General features: G+C 41.9%; 1 protein-coding gene across 2 annotated transcripts in view; it reads left to right on the top strand.

Annotated features, from left to right (window-relative positions):
• The first annotated feature begins 1,451 nt into the window (after positions 1–1,451).
• The window catches only part of hm13 (histocompatibility (minor) 13), a 39,342-nt gene continuing 21,066 nt past the window's right edge, over positions 1,452–19,727 (top strand). The window contains exons 1-6 of one of the 2 annotated variants that reach the window (XM_084333999.1): positions 1,452–1,833; positions 10,307–10,405; positions 11,672–11,754; positions 13,569–13,657; positions 15,273–15,350; positions 16,418–16,503. In XM_084333999.1, coding sequence (XP_084190125.1) covers positions 1,603–1,833; positions 10,307–10,405; positions 11,672–11,754; positions 13,569–13,657; positions 15,273–15,350; positions 16,418–16,503 — 666 coding nt within the window. In that variant the 5' untranslated portion in view covers positions 1,452–1,602. The remainder of the gene's footprint in view (positions 1,834–10,306; positions 10,406–11,671; positions 11,755–13,568; positions 13,658–15,272; positions 15,351–16,417; positions 16,504–19,727) is intronic. The other variant, XM_084334000.1, reaches the window with a different exon arrangement.

Raw genomic sequence — 19,727 nt, 5'->3', positions numbered from 1 at the left:
GCCCCAAATATGAAACCCAGGTGTCCTCCCAGTCCTACATGGATCCATGATGGTATACCTTCATATTCAGTAGACCTCCCAGTCTTACATGGATCCATGACTCTGTTCCACTAGGTCAGGGGTGGCCAACCAGTCCGAGACTAAGCCACAAAAATTACTGTGGTACCACAAAGAGCCACACCAACCAGCGTTTCGCAACTTTTTTTTCAGTCACGGCACCCTTCATGTGTTTATAGGTCTCACCCTCTGGCCTCTGAAGTTGCTAATGTCTTTTTTATTTGGGCCTCACAGGGTTAAAAGTACCCTGTGAGACCCACGGTTGCAAAATTACAAAATCACTTTTAGCCATTTAAAAAAATGTTTATTTAAAAAATGTTAAGCACATGTATAGTCAATTGGTCCTGTTGTTCAGCCTCACAATGCTATTGGATAGTAAATGTGTTTATATGTCCCAGCCTCTGGCCTCTGAAGTTGCTAATGTCTTTTTAATTTGGGCCTCACAGGGTTAACCTCTTAAGCCCGAGATATACAGTAAAAGTGTATATTTTCAGCACTACGTTTGTTTACCAATGATTTTAACTTATTGGTGAAATATAAGATTATAGAAATCTCAGGGCATTGAGTCGGAAACCGGCGCATATTGACAGGAGGAAGTGGCACAGCCAAAAGTGAGTGTAGTCTTTTGAAGGAAGAGACTCAGGGCTTTCGAATTTCGAAAAACTACCCTACCCAGCTCACCAGCCCCTGTCAATCATCTGACTTCTGGATTTACTTTTTTATTTCTCTTATTTTTTGGGATTATCTCCCACAAACCTGAACGTTATTGCCATAAAACAGAACGCAGTTAGTTTCTCTACCTTTCTGTGAACGTCTTGCAAAAAACGGTGTTGCAATATGATGAAAATTTAGAGAAATTTACATTATAAAAAAGATGGCAGAATTCAGTACTGTATCTACAAAACATTCTGTTTAATCATCTTCCCTTTATTCATTTGCTTAGATTTTTCAGGTCTGGTCAATTTTAGCATGGTGTTATTCACAGTCAAATATATTTTTATTTATTTTTTTAATATTATAATTGATATTCTCCTTTGGTTCATTACAATTTACTCAAGCCTAGTAACACTGTAACAGACACACTATTTCTGACACTGATCCATATATGTCCCTAGATTCAGATACCAAGAACATGCAAATGAACCATTAAAAAAATAAAATAAAAAAAAATGTTTATTCTACGTCGGCCACCCCACTAGGTCTAGGATGCATTTTGGCCAGTATTTATTTGTGAGTTTAACAGGCTGTGTGATTCTGCAGGTACAACATTAACACCAGGCACCAGCGGGGGGCGTGAGTCGGCGACCTGATCGTGTCTCGGCTGCAGCTTCAGAACAACTTGTTCTAACCAACGAAGAAGAACAGCCAGTTCCCTTCATCATCATCATCACAGCTATAAGGAAACGTGGCCTTAGAAGAGAAGACGAGCCACCGTTAGATCAATGAGAAACACAACGGGACAACAACCTCTCACCACCACCACACCGTCTACTTCTCCCCGACAACAATAACAACACTAGCTAGCTGTGAGCCTCTGGTCTCACCATGGCTGAAGTTGAAGTAGAGCAGGTTCTGAACGACATCATGGCTGAAGTAGAGCAGGTTCTGAACGACACAGTCGACACTACTATCGCCACCGAGGAGGTGATCAACGGGACGGTTAAGTTCGTCGCCTCGCCAGAGGGCACCGCGCTGGCGTACGGCAGCCTGGTGGTCATGGCCCTGCTGCCCATCTTCTTCGGGGCCCTGCGGTCCGTCCACTGCTCCAAGTCCAAGGTACCCGCTTCTCCTCCCGGTGTCTCGCGGCATGTAGGCCCGGTGCTTTGCATTAAAGTCAACATTTAGCCTCCAGTGCTAACGTCAGGTTAGCCGGGGTTTAGCTGGTGTTTATGGCCGTGATGATGATGGTTGATAAACAAAAAAGTCAAGTCAGCTGTCAAACCATTAGATTAGATTCAAATGGATCGTCATCATACAGCGAAACTTTAAAGTACAGTACAACGAAAATAAGTTTGGCATCCAACCAGAGTGCAATGTAACAGTAAAGTGCAGTAGTAATATACAATGTACAGGTGATTCAACTGGAGTGTATATAAATGAGTACTACTGAGTAACTAATCAGATGTATGTAGTACAGAGTTGTAGTATTAATGTAATATGTACAGTGATACAGGTATAAAGACAGTAGTAAGTCGTACTGACCAGCAGCAAGCATAACTAGTAAGAGTAGATGGCGATATGTACAGATATAGATATAGTATCTAGATACCATGCTAAACAGAGAGGCACTGAGATGCTGACATGTCGGCTTTGGTCGAGTGCCCATTGCATCATATAGGACAAGAAGAGAGACGTGGACAAGAGGGATTTGTCTCCCTGCACACTTTTTGGGGTCTTCTGGACATGCGCAGTGAGAGGATAAGACGGGGGAGAGGACACCCACGTCACCTGCTACACTGGATGTATGCAATGTGACCGCACCTCTACATGCTAACTACTAGCAGTTGTGCCTCCATCCCATCCCTCTATCCTTCCATCTGTCTGTCTCTCACTCCCAGCTTCCTCCATCTATATTTCCATTTCCATTCACACCAGTTTGTCTGAAGCAGCACACCGCAGGTTGTGTTTGATTATCATAGCTACACCCTACCTACACTACACGCAGCCTGCAGCTGAGCGAGCGAGCGAGAGATGGAGGGGGAGAGGTGTGAAGGAGGAAGAAGAGAAGAGAGGAGGCGTTACGGAATGAGATGGAGGATATGTCAGTGTCACGCTCTGTGGATGAGAAACTGCTTTAGATTGTTCACTTCCTGCAACCTCTTGACAGCTTCAGTACAAATACATTTTTACAACTAGAACTTCTAGAAGTCAGAGTCCTTGTGAAAAAGCACAAATTCTCAAATTATTTTATGATATACATACATACATATAGTCCTGTTGGCTCAGATCGATGGGTTTTCATGGTCTGGTGAAGTGTAAGTGTTATGCTAGGAAGGACTTGCACTTCCTTTCCCAGGCTGAAACTTGTACCTGCTTATTGCCAGTAGAAATTAAACCTACACCTCCGGTGTGAACACGGTAATCAAACTCAGGTCCGCACCAAACAACCGCAACCTGGTCCACACCACATGTTTGAGATGGTCTCATCCTGGTCCTGTTTGAGGTGGTCTCTGTCCACCTCCAAGCAAACCCTGGAGTGGTTTATTTTAAGGTGTGAAAGCAAACCGAACCAAAAGCAGGAAAAGACCAGAGAAATTATGCATTTCCTGTATATTTCCAAATGTGTGATTTTTCATCATCAATATAGCCAAATAATCTTGTGATACTAAACAAATACCGTGCATTCATAATTAAGGTGACTGTAGCCTAGAGACTAGACACATAATTAATTACTGATTAACACTATCAGTGCCTACCTTGTTTACCTTTTTACCCCGTTGAATGCCATCATCCACTTCAATGTTAGCGTTAAAAACGCCTAATCTATGTTTTAAATTATGGCTATGTGTCTAATCTGCCCATTGCTTATCAATGACTTGTTTGCAGTCAACATTGTCGAAACGGATAGTTTTTTATCGGTTCATTTTCGTTTTATAGCATTTTGAAAAGCCCTCGTTTTCAAGGAAAATATAAAGATTCCGCGATAAAAGACATTTACTGGAATATTCTAGAATACACAAAAGGGCAATTCCAGCGTTATGGATGTTACATTCAGAGAGAACATTGGAAACTTAACTTAACATTGACAAGGCATCGATTTGAATTGGAAGTATAATTTACACATTTTAGTTACACTTATTGAGATAAAGATGAGCCTGCAGTAAGAAATGTTTTGACCTTTTGGATTTTGAGATAGGTGACAAAATACACAGCGTTATGGATGTTACGGAAATTGACAAGCTTTTCGGACTCACTGAACACATGATGAAAACTGTGAATATCTTTTTCAAAGAATAACATGTTTTTTTTTTGATCCACTTTTTCTCCCATTTTCTATATTTTTCTCCCATCCCAATTTCGTATCAGCCAATTCAACCCTCCCCTGTCACGAACGCTGTTTCTTGCCTCCCACAAGCCGGCTGCAATGTGGACTAAGTCATACATAGCACAAGTCCCCTCCGGTACTTGAGGTAACGGCAGTCGCATCTTTTCACCTGCGCAGCTCGATCTCTCAGTGGCGAGGAGTAACGCGTGGGAGGCTCACGCTGCCCCCGACACTTCCTGATTCTACTGCGCAGGCGCACCAACCGACCTGTAGGAGTCGCTGTCCACAACGCCCGATCCCCACCCATCAGTTTCCCACCCCCTAATACGGCCAATGTGTATTAGTATGAACGACCAGCTAAACTGAAAGCAATGTGGAGCGCTGGGCTCGAACAGGCAAGCCCAGCGTCTCCGTCATTCGTGGCGAGCGCCTTGCCCACTACGCCACGTAGCCGCTCAAAGAATAACATGTTTACTATCACTTTGTAGGGAAGGGTTTGAGGTACCCAAAAAGCACATTCAGGAAAACCTGGCATTTCCTCTCAAGGAATGAATCACAAAAAAGTGCCGTTATGGATGTTACATTTTTGCGTTATGGATGTTACATTGTCTGAAATAGACAAAAACACTATCAAAAATAGGACTTTACCCACATGTGTTTGACTTCGGTGGACCATTTTGAGGGTCAAACCAGTCTGGATTCATGTTGTAGTCTGAAAAAATGCCAGGAAATGCTGAGAGAAGGGTTGAATATATATAGAACTATAGGCTAGCCATATCACTGAAGAAGGACATTGTCCGAAACATGTCTGCTTTTTATTCAGGCTGCCATTAAAAAAACATTGAACCTGTGAGTGCTGGTCCGATTATCCTGCTTTTTTATATATATAGAACACAAATGTTCTAGACTGTTCGATTATGACATCATACTGTGACATCACAAATGTTCTAGAATATTCTATTATGACATACTGTGACATCACAAATGTTCTAGAATGTTCTATTATTTCATCATACTGTGACATCACAAAAATCGCAACATTTTTTTTATTTTTTTTTTGTCTTAAATAGTTTCAAAATATCAGTCACTTCTGAAAATAAATTACAACGTTTTTGGAAAATAGCTCTTTATTTGATTAACATAAAAAAGTGTTTTCTATACAGAGAACGGCAATATTAATATCGGTTAAATCAGAAAATGAGTTTTGGAGCAATTCCATGAAAATGTCAACCTCACCATGAAAAAGAAAGTTATAAAAAATCAAGTCCAATTCACTCTGCCTGGACTGGTTCAGAGAAATGGTATCTCCCTCTGTTATCCATGTGAGGATTGAGGTGTTCACGAATCTGATCAAAACGGACCCAGGACTTGTCCTCTTTGGTTGGAAGTGCAGCGGTAAGCCTCCATAAGGGACATGGACATGTGGCGTTTCTGAACCCTCTGTTTGACTCCTTCTCTTATGGTCACTGCATCCTTCATTCCTGGGGCCTGTCTTGAAATGTCGTCCCTGGAATAATACTCATTTACTTTCTGTTTCGTTTCATTTGGGGTTTCTGTGTTTTTTGGGGTGGGTTTCTTGTCACGATACTCGGCAAAACAATAACAAATACACATATAGGCTGAGCAGACGCGAGGGGGAGATGGCCGACAGCAGCCGATTAGCAGTAGTAGGGATGCCCCCCGGACCCCGGTTCTAAACGGCCTTGCACAAAAGAATGATCCCAGTCTCTTCCACACAGTGAAGCATACAGTTTATTAATTGAATGAATGAAGTTTATTTTCTCTCTTTATTTACAACAAATCAAAAACACACTTGTGATCCTTTACAATTCTTAAATTATTTTTTTTAAATGTTTGTAAACGTTGATACAATTTTTTTTTATTTTTTTTGCTTTTTTTGAGAAAAGAATTTGGACAATCGGTATGGGCCGAGGCGATACCCAAACCCAGGTATTGGTATCGGGACTGAAAAAGTAGGATCGGTGCATCCCTACCCCTATTAGTGGGTAATATTGACTGACCTGTGTATCAGTTATAAAGCATGCATATCAACAGAAGCTGTTCAGTCTTGTTAGATTTCATCGTAATTAGCGTTGATGGTTATCAGCCTCCATCTCCTCTTCCGTTATGTATCTGCATTGTTTTTGTCGTCTATGACTGCAATTGTTCAGTGGAATTCTGTCCCACGCGCCGACAGGCTAAAACACTATCTCTCTCCCCGTTAATACATCCGAAAAACAATGTACTTGCAGTCGTCGTCCTATCAGTATGACGTTTATTTCCATAAACATAGCATCTTGTACAGAATGAAACACATTGAAAGTCTTTAAAAGGTTAAGAACCTAAATACATTCTATCTCTCCTTGGTTGTGCGGCCTCCTAGCTTGCTAGCTCTCTCCTCTCTCTCTCTCTCTCTCTCTACGCTGAGGAATGCCGACCCTGATTAGCTCGCCTGGGTTGCCTAGGCGACCCGCACACAAAATGTAATTTACAAAATAAAATCTTGCTAAATGTTTATTCAACATCAACGTCAACACTGTTTACTTGCTAGCTAACTTGAACTCGTTTGCAGAAAGGAAAGTAACAAACATAATTGTCCGTGCGGAACCCTTATCCCAACACATCGTTCCGTGGGTGAATTATTGTAATGTTCTGGGATTTTGAGTGTCGCTCTAGTTGTATGGTCTTAGGGGCACCACTGTTAAGCTGGGGGTGTTGTTTCCCCCCCCGGGAGATATGGGAGGACGGACCGGATGTTAATGTTACGTTGTTGTTTTGAAGCTAGCGTATTAGCAGGTAGCTGTGTTGTGTATGAGAAGGGAAGTATCAACCTGTAAAACCCCATATTGAGCTGGAAATAAAGCACCATACAGAAAAGGAAACTATCCTTTCTTCCCTACATTACTGCATGACGGATCGCTACATTATGTTGATCCACCACAATAGAACACATTAAATAACTTGCATAAGTCTAACCAGCTAGCACTAATGTTAGCTTTTTTTGTTTAGAAAAAGCTCACGCCAACTTATAAGGCTGTAACTGAGTGGCGAGACGAAACAAAAAAGACTAAATCGAAACTAAACAAAAAAGACAAACGCTCAGACCTGTAGTTGACTAAAACTTGACTAAACGAAAAATAGACTATGATAAACGAAAAAGAGCATTTGAGACATGACTAAAGACGAGACTAAAACTAAAATTAAAAATAACTGATGAAATTAACACTGCGCACCACTATCTTTTGTTATGATTTCACTATCTCTCAAAGGCCCAGGCCCTGAGCTTATACAGAAAATCTTGTGAAATGTCTGTCTAATACAGATTTAGTCTAAAAGACTTGATACCACTTTGCCAGGATTAAAAGGTGTTTACCTACGTACTTTCTGTTATAACCATTTAAAAAAACGCGTCATATCTTTCAGTCTCTTATCAACATGCTGGATTTGGCATGGCCTGGTTTGGTGGTGTTGTGGTGATGTGAACTAACCGGTGCTTGGCGTGTGCTGCTGTGGTGCTACAGTGTGATTGGTTGTACGTACACTTAAATGTGAAATGTGTCCAATGGAGTTTTTGACCACTAGTGGATGAAATTGGTGCTATAGAGCACAGTGGGAGAAAAGGGGTCCCTGAAAACTATATCACGTGTTCTTCCAACACGAGGACACAAGCACACCATGTGCACCGGGGGTGACATAGAACACAAAAACGGTGCACTGGAGGCGTGCTTCAATTTGATTGGTCTATAAGATCGTCCTTGATAGATAACAAGCTAACTCCCTGTCAATCATTATAACTTTGACAAAACTGAAAGTGAAACTTAACACAGATGATGGGATGTAAACATTGCCAGAGCAAAGAAAACAATGAAAATGGACTTTGCAAAAGTTATACGAGGTAGAAACTGTATTCAGCTTGTAGACTAGAAAACTGTCTATTTAGGTGGAAATGTGAATATAAACAAAAGAGAGCTGTGTACAAGAAAACTCAATTGGACACCTTTTTGTTTAATTTAGAAGCCAAACGACTTCAGTAACGGAGACCTGAGTTGATATCTGGTTCTGTTGGTTTATTCGAGTGCTAGGCTACTCCTCTTGAGACTCCTCAAGACAAACGTACATACAGTTGACATACTGATTAACTTGGCCTACCATGTCTCAGATGGGGCTTAGGGCTCATGTGCTATAGTTGCAGTGGTGGACTGCTGTGAAATACCCCCCCCCCCCCCCCCCCCCCACACACACACCTGGACCTGGGCTGAAATAGCAGTTTGAATACGTTGATAATCCTCGAGGACTGCTTCCTTTACATAATCTTGAAAGCTAAATTACAGTACCTGGTGAGTAGGGCTGGGCATAAAGGCAGCCTTTTGTCAAGAAGAAAGGTAAAACAAATTCAGTCGTTGTCATATTGATGTTCTCAAATCAATGAGTAATCATGTTTAATAATTGTCATTATAATTGTTGCCATAATCAAGCAGCCCTACTGGTGAGATGAATCAAACTCACCAGAAGAAGCCTGGTGTAAAATGAGGGATAGTCACTTTGACTTCAGTCAGTTGAAAAATGCAAGTTTATTAGTTAATAATATAATATATTCACTCTGTTTCATAACGTGTTGGACAGACAACATATAAAAAATAGTCTATTTAAATTTTGAAGAAAATCCGCTTCCTGAATGGATTTGAATTAAAAGTGAATAGAATCCAATTCGGAACTCTGAATGTAAACTGGATTCAGGTTTCAGCCCAGATCCTCTTCCCCTGCTTCTCTTCCTGTCCTATGCTGACCTCACTCTGTCTTTCTGTCTCTCTCTCTCTCTGTGTCTCTCTATACCTATCTCTGTTTATCTGTCTATTTCTCTGTCTCTAATACTCTATACCTCTCTGTCTGTCTATCTGTCTCTATACCTGTCTTATCTCTATACCTCTGTCTCTATACCTCTCACTCTCTCCTTACCTCTCTGTCTATCTCTCTCTGTCTCTATACCTCTCCCTCTCTATACCTCGCTCTGACTCTATCTCTCTCTGTCTCTATACCCCTCCCTCTCTATACTTCACTCTGTCTCTATACCTCTGTCTGTCTCTATACCTCTGTCTCTCTATTCCCCTGTTTGTCTCTGCCTCTTTCTGTCTATACCTGTCTCTATACCTCTCTCTGTCTCTATACCTATCTCTGTCTCTATACCTCTTCCTGTCTCTATATCTCTCTCTGTCTCTATACCTCTGTCTCTCTATACCTCTCTGTCTCTAATATACCTCTGTCTCTCTATACCTCTCTGTCTCTATACCTCTCTGTCTATATACCTCTTCCTGTCTCTATCTCTCTGTCTATATCTCTTGCTATCTCTATACCTCTTCCTGTCTCTATCTCTCTGTCTCTATACCTCTCTCTGTCTATACCTCTTGCTATCTCTATATTGCTCTGTCTCGTCTCTATACATCTCTCTCTCTATAACTCTGTCTCTCTACCTCTGTCCATCCTACCTGTCTGTCTCTCTACACTCTGTGTCTCTCCATCCAACCTGTCTGTGTCTCTACCTCTGTCTCTCTACCTCTGTTTCTCCATACAACCCGTCTGTCTCTCTACCTCTGTGTTTCCGTACAACCTGTCTCTCTATATCTGTGTCTCTCCATCCTACCTGTCTGTGATACATCTGTAGGTACTCGGAGAAAACGATTCTTGGTACAGAGTGAGTATTAGAGGAAGACACACACACACACACGTTTGGATTCCAAATGCACCTCTCTCCTCTCACTATAGCTATTAAACTGATGATACTAGCTCATCTGCTAAAGTAGCAAGAACATTTCTACATTTAGCAGCCATATAATTAGTAGGCTGGGAATTAAAAACAAACTATTCTTCTCTCCTCTTTCTTCTCCTCACCTCTTTACCTCTCCTCTTCGCCTGACCTCTCTACCTCTGCTCTCCTCCTCTTCTCTCCCCTCTTGTTTCTCTCTCCTGTGCTGACCTACTTTACCTCCCTGGGGTGGATGATGTGGAGGAGATTAGATCTAGATCCATTCCTCAGGGACTGGAGCTGCTCTAGTATCTGTACTTCTAGCAAGATGTACTTTATAATATTAGAATGACTGAACATTTTGTTGATATTGTTACCTGTGTCTCTTTCTCGCTGACTTTTTTTTCTCTCTCTCTCTCTCTCTCTCTCTCTCTCTCTCTCTCTCTCTCTTGACCTCCCCTCGCTCTCCTCCACTTTCCCTCTTCCTCTGTCTGTCCTCTGTCTTTGTCTGTCGGTCTCTCTAGAACTCTTCAGACATGCCGGAGACCATCACCAGTAGAGATGCAGCAAGGTTCCCCATCATCGCCAGCTGTACCCTGTTTGGTCTCTATCTCTTCTTCAAGGTGACCCAGAGACCTCCTCCTTTAACATCTACACCTCCTCCTATACCTCCCCCATTAACATCTACACCTCCTCCATTAACACCTACACCTCTTCCTGCACCTCCTCCGTTAACATTAGGGATGGGTACCGAATTCGGTACTTTTAAAGGTACCTACCGAAACACGTCGGTACTACAGAGTATCGATTCACGTGAGATCCAGTAAGTTACTTACTAAGTGTAGTAAGATGACGGAGGCCCGCTAACATACGCTACACCATAGATGTATATAATAAACATAATTATGCGTTACACTGCCCCAGAGCCTTCTAAAAAGATTCATTATAACTTGGCTCTGCACTGCCCCAGGTGAGAGACAACCAGACGTGTCGTGAAGACCCGCCCTACTCTGCCTCTGATTCGCAGACTGTGGGTGGGGGGATGTGATTGGACCAAAGCAGAGTTCAAAGCAGAGCAACAGTCAGTCAGAGAAGAGCGCTATATAAATCCAATCCATTATTATTATTATTATTACACACAGACAGTGGAGCAGTCGACATGCAGAGTGACAGAGACGCTGCTCCTGCTTGCAGTTGAGATAGCGGAGAATTTCGACCCGTTGCATGTTGGCGCTGTCTCAAAGAATAATACATATGAAAAGAATAATTTGATATGTGTGTGACTGACTATATATATATATATATACAAACTAAAAGGAGAAAACCTTCAAGGGAAAGAAGGGACCGCACACTCCACAGGACTCGTTTTTGCTTATTTATTGTTGCACAACGCATTTCGCTATCACTTCCTCAGGTGCTATGCATAGCACCTGAGGAAGCGATAGCGAAACCGGCATTTATCTCATTGAACAGAGCGTTGGCACTGACGGCCCACAGTGCCTCCTGCTGAACGGCACTTGATGTGTTAAGCCCTAGCCATATTTTCAGAAAATCCGCCTAAAAATACATAGGTAAATGGAATATTGCTCCACTTCTACAAGGTCCACTTGCATGTTCTTGGTATCTAGGGACATCTATGGACCTCAGGGAATGTATTCCCAGTGTCAGAAATATTGTGTCTATTACTAGTATCTACATCTCCTCCTGCACCACCTCCATTAACCTGTCACTAATATATACACCTCTCTCATTTACTGTCACTAATATCATATATATGAGTGAAGTCACTTCATATCTGTTTGTGTTTTATTCCAGAGTGAAGTCACTTCATATCTGTTTGTGTTTTATTCCAGAGTGAAATCACTTCATATCTTTGTGTTTTATTCCAGGTGTTTTCTCAGGAGTACATCAACATGCTGTTGTCAGTCTACTTCTTTGTCCTCGGAATACTGGCTCTGTCACACACCATGAGGTACACACACACACACACGCACACGCACATACACATACACACACATATGCATACACGCGCACACACACACACACACATATACACACATACTGTACATAGTTTATCAGTGAGCTGGATACAATCCTACCTGGAGGGGAGGGAACAGATGGTGGAAGTAAACGGTACCCTATCCCCCCCCCTCACAGTGAGCTGTGGTGTTCCACAAGGAAGCATACTAGGACCGCTACTATTCCTAATTTATGCAAATGACATGTCGTCAGCTTGTGACTGCAACTTGTTCCTGTTTGCGGACGACTCAGCCCTGCTGGTCTCTGACAAGAACAAGTTACAGGTTGAAAAAGCCCTCAGCTCGGAACTAGGCAAAATCTGCATATGGCTCGCCGACAACAAACTATCATTACACATGGGCAAAAAACAGAGTCCATTCTCTTCGGTTCAAATAACAAACTCAGCAAGACCGACGGCTTCTCGGTTACAGTGGGTGACAATATTATCACAAGGAAAGATGAAATTACCTACCTGGGGTCCATCCTAGAGGCTAATCTTTCCTGTGACAAAATGGCATCCAATGTAATAAAAAAAGTCAACCAACGAACGCGATTCTTGTACCGGATCTCCTCTCTGGTAAACAAGAATACCCTGAAGACTCTAGCAGGAGCACTCATTCAAGGGTACTACGACTATGCTTGCACCTCATGGTACCAAAGCACCTCAAAGGCACCAAAAAACAAATTACAAACATCTCAAAACAAGCTAGTCAGACTACTGCTTGACCTGACTCCTAGAACCCACCTCACCCCTGCCCACTTTGACAACCTAGGATGGCTTAGAGTAGACGACAGAGTACAGCAACTTGCAATGGGCCTGGTCTACAAGATACACTACGCGACCAAGGTACCCATGTACATGTCAAAATACTTCCCAAAGGTCAGTGAATACCACGATCACAACACCAGAGGGAGCTCCACAAATCATGTAAAACCCAGATTCGGCTCAAACAAGGGACTAAACACGTTTCGCAATTATGCCACATCAATGTGGAACGCCCTACCCAAAGCTGTAAAGGAATGTGAATCACTACCCACTTTCAAAAACACTCTCAAAAAACACCTACGTGAGACTGCAATTCGAAACTGGCCCCTACAAATGTCCTAACCTAGTTGTACAGTAAATGACCAAGTAAGGCTTTGTCAGTATTCCAATGTACAGTGTAAAATGTGTGTGTCCCCTACCCAACCCCCCCCCCCACCTCCAATGTACAGCCCTCACCCAACCCACCCAACCACACCCCACCGACCCAACCTCCTCCAATGTACAGTTTCTACGCCAAATGTATATACACTCTTTTTCTGGACACTTTTGTATCACAAACAGTACTGTATTTGCAAATCTGATATGTCATAAATGTATAAATGTAGCAGTACTGTCTATCTGTATGTCATGTATGTCATATATGTTATGATGAATTGAAAATGGGGGACCCTGATGTAAACAAGACGAAAGTCTTTCTCTGGTCTGCATACCCTTAACAATTGTATGTATTGAGCTGTACTGTACTGTACCCATTCTGCAATCTGTTAATAAACTTTTCAATCAATCAATCAATCAATCACACACACACACATACATACATACATACATACATGCACCTATTCTACCTTTTGCAATTCTGCATTGATGCACACAATTCAATAATACATTTTCTTAGTCTAGTTGTCAATGTTTTTATGCCATTGAGTGCTAATTCAAACCCTCCAACCCCCCCCCCTCTCTCTCTCTCTCTCTCTCTCTCTCTCTCTCTCTCTCTCTCTCAGTCCTCTGATGACCAGGATCTTCCCCACCTCTCTACCTAATAAACAGTACCAGCTGCTCTTCACTCAGGGGACAGGCGAAGCCAAGGAGGGTAAGACCTGGAACTGAGACTAGACCTGGGACTAGGACTGAGACTAGACCTGTGATGAGGGCTGGGACTAGACACAGGACTAGGATTGAGATTAGACCTGGGACTAGGGCTAGAACTAGACCTGGAACTAGGGCTGGGACTAGACCTTGGACTAGACCTGGGACTAGACACGGGACTAGGGCTCGAACAAGGACTGGGACTAGTAAGTAACATGAGAGGAAGGAATGTGTTTTGTTTGTCCATATAAATAAAGACTGCTTCTTCAAATCTTGTAATGGAGACATTTATATTTAAATAGCTGCTTCTTGTATTGGACTTATTCTACATTATTTAAGCTGATAACTTTAGAGTATTAGGTTGTCAGCTAATTAGATAAGTTTGTCACTTGTTGCCTGTGCTATGGTTTCAATAGCGAGCAAATAGTGTGTGTTGGGGCACACGCACCTTTGTCTCGTTCCATATTGCATATACGGTAACTAGTACTGTAGCTAGCACAGATATCCTAGCCACATTTTCAGTGCTAGCCCAGGGCAAATGGCGCTACCTGCTTATTCAAGTGAATCAATTTCCTGCATAACACATTTCATGTGGTTGTTTTCATATTGCCCACACAGACTTGCCAGCTGAGCTGTGATTCAAGGAGATTAATTTAATTCTGTCCAAATGTCATGTTGTGTTACTAAGTGAGTAGAATGTAGGCTTTAGGACCCACATGGTCCTGCTATAAATTAATGATGCGATTGGAGGGTTAACTGTTTAACAATTATGTGACGAATGAAATAAAACAAACTGCGTAGCATCCGGACTATTACAGAGCATCTATGGATGAAATGGGGGCGGCGGGGAACGCCGATTAGTATTATTGATTAGCAATACAGTGTGCGTTCAGGTAGCCAATGTCACTGATCGATCACGTTGGGTTTTAAAACAATGTCCAATCCAGCTGTAATTTGGGGAAATAGTATCCTACCGTCAGGCCATGTGATCGCCGGCAGCATTTCGTCATTAGTCATCGGAATCTGGTAGATCGATATGTCCATTGGCTAATCATAAATCCCATTATTCCAGGCTGAAATATGCGTTCGGTAACTGGATCAAAGATAGAGGGTCTTCGTTTGGAACCGAGGCTCATATGATCCGCCCACAGACAGTGAAAATATTTTTTTTTTCAATCCCCTCAATGATACTGCAGTGGAGCGATGGCGCCTCTAAGCGGATCTGGCCGGTATTGCATGTTTCGAAAATCAAATATGTGGGTAGGTCCTGCATGTCGATCGCGGACGTTAATAGCGTTATAAATATGGAATAAAACAATAACAGCTCTGGTCCTCAACGGGTGGAATCGAATCACGAGTTAACTCGTGGGCGGTCCTTAAGTGTTAAACAAAGGTGTCTGTATTACAAAACAACATAACAAAACAAACTAGGCCAAAGGCCTAAACTAAATGTTTGGCCACATGACCACATGTGGGGAACAGGTCAAACCAATTAAGGCCCATGTACATCCCTACTTATAGGGCATGGATAGCCCCATGACAGGGTGCACGTGAGAAATTGACTGTCCCAGCCCTATAAACTGCAGTGAGAGTAAAAAGCTGTGCTATGTTTCTATAAGGTGGAGATAATGTTAATCCTGGTGCTTCAGACGGAGAAGTCCAGGATCAGCCCAGAAGCAGCACAGAGGAAATGACAGGTGCAGGGCAATGTTATAACATATAGCTACTAGGGTCTCTGTGTGAATAGTTAATATTATAACATATAGCTACTAGGGCCCCTCTGTGAATAGTTAATGTTATAACGTATAGCTACTAGGGTATCTGTGTGAATAGTTAATGTTATAACATATAGCTACTAGGGTATCTGTGTGAATAGTTAATGTTATAACATATAGCTACTAGGGTCTCTCTGTGAATAGTTAATGTTATAACATATAGCTACTAGGGTCTCTGTGTGAATAGTTAATGTTATAACATATATATTAGCTACTAGGGCCCCTCTGTGAATAGTTAATATTATAACATATAGCTACTAGGGTCTCTGTGTGAATAGTTAATATTATTATAACTAGTGCTGTCAGGCGATTAAAAAAAATTATCTAATTAATTACAGGATTTGTAATTAATTAATCTAATTAATCACATTTTAATCGCATAACCATTTTATGCCTGATATTCTATAATCATATTTCAAATTGCATGTGTCCGGATGGCAGAATTCAGTACTGTATCTACAAAACCTTCTGTTTAATCATCTTCCATCTATTAATTTGCTTAGATTTTTCAGGTCTGGTCAATTTGAGCATAGTGTTATTCACAGTCAAAGATAAAAAAAATATGTATTGATATTCTCATTTGGTTCATTACAATTTACTCAAAATAAAATGTTCATTCAATCAATCACCGTGCAGATTGATTGATTGAATGAAAATGTTATTAACAGATTGCAGAATGGGTACAATACAGTACGGCTCAATACACACAATTGTTAAGGGGATGCAGACCGGAGAAAGACTTTCGTCTTGTTTACATCAGGGTCCTCCATTTTCAATTCATAATGAATTGTAAGTAAGGGTGCAATTTGCACCGTGCAATCCATTCTTTGTGGATCTAGTACAACCTTCTCACACACGAGTCAACTGATGTAAAGGCTCTTCTCTCACAGTTTAAATGCTTTATGTGGAATTAATGAATACAAGACTTACTCTCTGTCTGTCTGTCTGTCTGTCTGTCTGTCTGTCTGTCTGTCTGTCTCTCCATACAGAGATATTGAATTATGAGTTTGACACCAAGGACTTGGTGTGTCTTGTCATCAGCAGTGTGGTGGGAGTCTGGTACCTGCTGAAAAAGGTAACTTATTTATTTAACTATTATTTTGACTGGTCTACCAGTTTTCCACTCTATCACTGTGGCATATGCTACCTGCTGAAATATAGGTACAATTAACCATCACCAGTTAAAGGTAGAATCTGGGTGCAGCTGGTTAGTGTAGAAGTCTAAGCACTCGCCTACTACCAGGCAGGTTGTAGCATAGAGGTCTAAGCACTGGCCTACTACCAGGCTGGTTGTAGCGTAGAGGTCTAAGCACTGGCCTACTACCAGGCTGGTTGTAGCGTAGAGGTCTAAGCACTGGCATACCGCCGCAGAGACCCTGGGTTCAAATCCTTGTGTCAGCGGTACCTCCAGCTTGGTCAGTCGTCCCTACCAACACAATAGGGAGGTGTAGTGGTTACGTCATTTTCGTTTTTTCGTGTTCCACCCTCTGTCCCACGCAATGTATTTCCCCATTGCCCATTTCTAAATTGTCTCGTTTAAAACAAATAAAGCATGGACATTTGCATGGTGTACCTTTTCTGTGCGTATTCATCCACAATCTATAGCTCAACATGAAAATATTCGCAATTAAATCGTAAAGGTAGCAAAATATCAACGTTTTTGTTCACTGAGGAACTACACTCGCTTTGGCGCTGCTGACTGACGTCACCACAGCGTAGACTCCTGGCTTTAGTCGCAGACCTAGGATCAGATTTCCCTTACATTCCATAAGCTTAACAATTCGTACAATGGGAAAATAACTGACCCTGAATCTGTGGCTAGTATCTGTTTCACCCAACACTAGTGCTCCGGTGATCATAACCATTTATCTCTAAAGCTAACCACTATTTTAAAAAGCCACAACCACGTTACCATATTTGTATTTATAATTTAAATCTTATAACGTTATTTCACTGCATATTAAATCACTGTAAATACTCATGTAAATCATTGTTTCGTTGTGCATATTGTGTATAGTTTATAACGTTATTGTTTTTTTTTACGTAACGTTAGTAGCTTGCTAGCCGGCATTCCCGAAACTCCTCTACATGCCCCGATTTAAAATGGTTCTCTCCTCTTTGTATACTTTTGTCATCACCAACAAAGTATTCTGCCAGGGAACTTATGGACACGACAGTAGACAATTGCTAACGTCTAGTACGTTAACTTTAGCTAGGTAATGTTAGCTAGCATGGTATCAGCTGGCCATGATGTGTATTAGGCGACAACACAGAACGCCAGGCATTTTCCTGCCGTACACTGGTATGTGTAGTTCTTTTTAACGACAAATTAAAAACCGTATAACTACCTTTTTATTTCAACCAAAAATGCTTAATGTTAAGTGGTAGAAGGGAACTCATTTTGTGCAAAAATGGAAGCTTTTCTATTTCCATGCAGCAGAATTGTTAAAATAGCCGATAATCCATTTTCCCAATGATGAATCCCTATAAGGGTGGAACAACCAGTGACGTCAGACTACACCTCCCTATTAGCGGGTGGGAGTATTTGCAGGTGGGAAGCTAGAGGGGTATGAATCCTGGTCGTTACAACAGTGACTCCTACTGTTCAGCAGGGAGGGGATCTGGGGGAGATGGTGTGAACCTCTGTGCATGTTGCACTCTCCCAGTGAAACTCGTAGGTGTCAGGTGAAAAGAAGCGGATGGCGACTCCACATCAGGGGAGGAAATTAGGCCCTTTTACTCGCCAAATGCGAGTATTATTTATGTTTGGCGAGTGATTCATGAAGAGCACCCGCCACACTGGCGAGTAGTAAACAAAACAAAAAAAATCATTCTGCAATCTGCTGATTCGCTCACTGGCACAAGCCGAACTCTGACTCCCCCCTTATGATTCCTCCCATTTGCGCCTCATAATAATCCATAACCAATGAACATCATTGGTTTGTGTGTAGGGTATTAGATAGCAGGTATTAGGGGTATATCTTGTATAAGACATTTATCTAAATGGTGATTTCATTGGATGTGCACTGTTAATTAATGCTTGTATATCTAATTTTATGTTGTCATGTTTGTTTATGTGTTTGTTTAAAAAATTATAAAAAAATAAAATACAAAAAAAAACCAATGAACATCATCGTTGAGCTCTAAGCTCCTCCAATGAACACTCGTTTTCTAGAAGATGCCGCCCATCTAGGGGAAGTGGACAGACCACTGCGTGCGGACCTACAGACTCCTGTCACCGGCTTGACAACGTAGACAAACTTAGACAAAAACACATCAGTGGATGAAAATAATTGCATGTAGAGTCGTCGCTTTTGGATATCAGTGCAGTCTAACATGGGGGCGAACAACAGCACGCAACGCGTCTCCTTCGAGTCGGATGTGAATGACAAGTGGGCGTGAGGCTAACGATTCCATAGCCCCTATCGTGACTGCGATACGCAGTCACTGGCTCCCACGTTACTAGCCATGTTAATGTGCACATCAAGCACTGGTTAAAGACGAGCGGTGGGTCCAAAATATATCAGATATAAATGTCAAAGGTACTCACCGTTGCATTAGGGTTTCACACACACACGCGGCAGGGTTTGAAAGCTCGGCATTGCTAATAAACATTTAAAAAAAATATATAAACTGAGCTAGCCTTGGCTAAAATGGCTGCTTCCGCATTTTCACGCAGGAGCGTTGTGATTGCTGGGCGCACCAGGCACGTGACAAAGCAGCCAGCAATCACAGCGCTCCTGCGTGAAAATGCAGAAGCAGCCATTTTAGCCAAGGCTAGCTCAGTAATTTTTTTACTCGTTTATAAAAATGATTTTAAATGTTTATTAGCAACGCCAAGCTTTCAATGCAGCCGAGTGACATTTTATTATTACCGGGTATCCCCCCATATCACCACTCGCCCATATGCCCTTCATAACAGTGATGTTGTCATACTTGTCATTCAGAATACACCTGCTGAACCCCTAGCGTTGACATGAGATTCGATTCCAATGTATTGTCATCATACAGCACAAGTACAGTACAACCAGAATACGTTTGTCATCCAACCAAAGTGCAAATGTAACAAGTCAAGTTCAAGTTTGTTTTATTTAGCTATTACATTACAGTGAAATGCTTGGTTCTTTCACTGCCCAGTCCAGCCCAACCCAGTCCAACCTAGACCAGCCCAACTTTCCCTGCCCAACCCAGTCCAGCCCAGCATCTTTCACTGCCCAGTTCAGCCCAACCCAGTCCAGAATAGTTCCCTCTTTCATGTTAATATGTGATATCCTAATATTTTGAAGAGTAGAGACGGTG

Source organism: Notolepis coatsorum (genome assembly GCF_963971535.1).
Source record: "Notolepis coatsorum genome assembly, chromosome: 17".
NCBI lineage: Eukaryota > Metazoa > Chordata > Actinopteri > Aulopiformes > Paralepididae > Notolepis > Notolepis coatsorum.
Note: the sequence above shows the minus strand (reverse complement) of the source record. Positions and strands in the feature narration are given on the sequence as shown.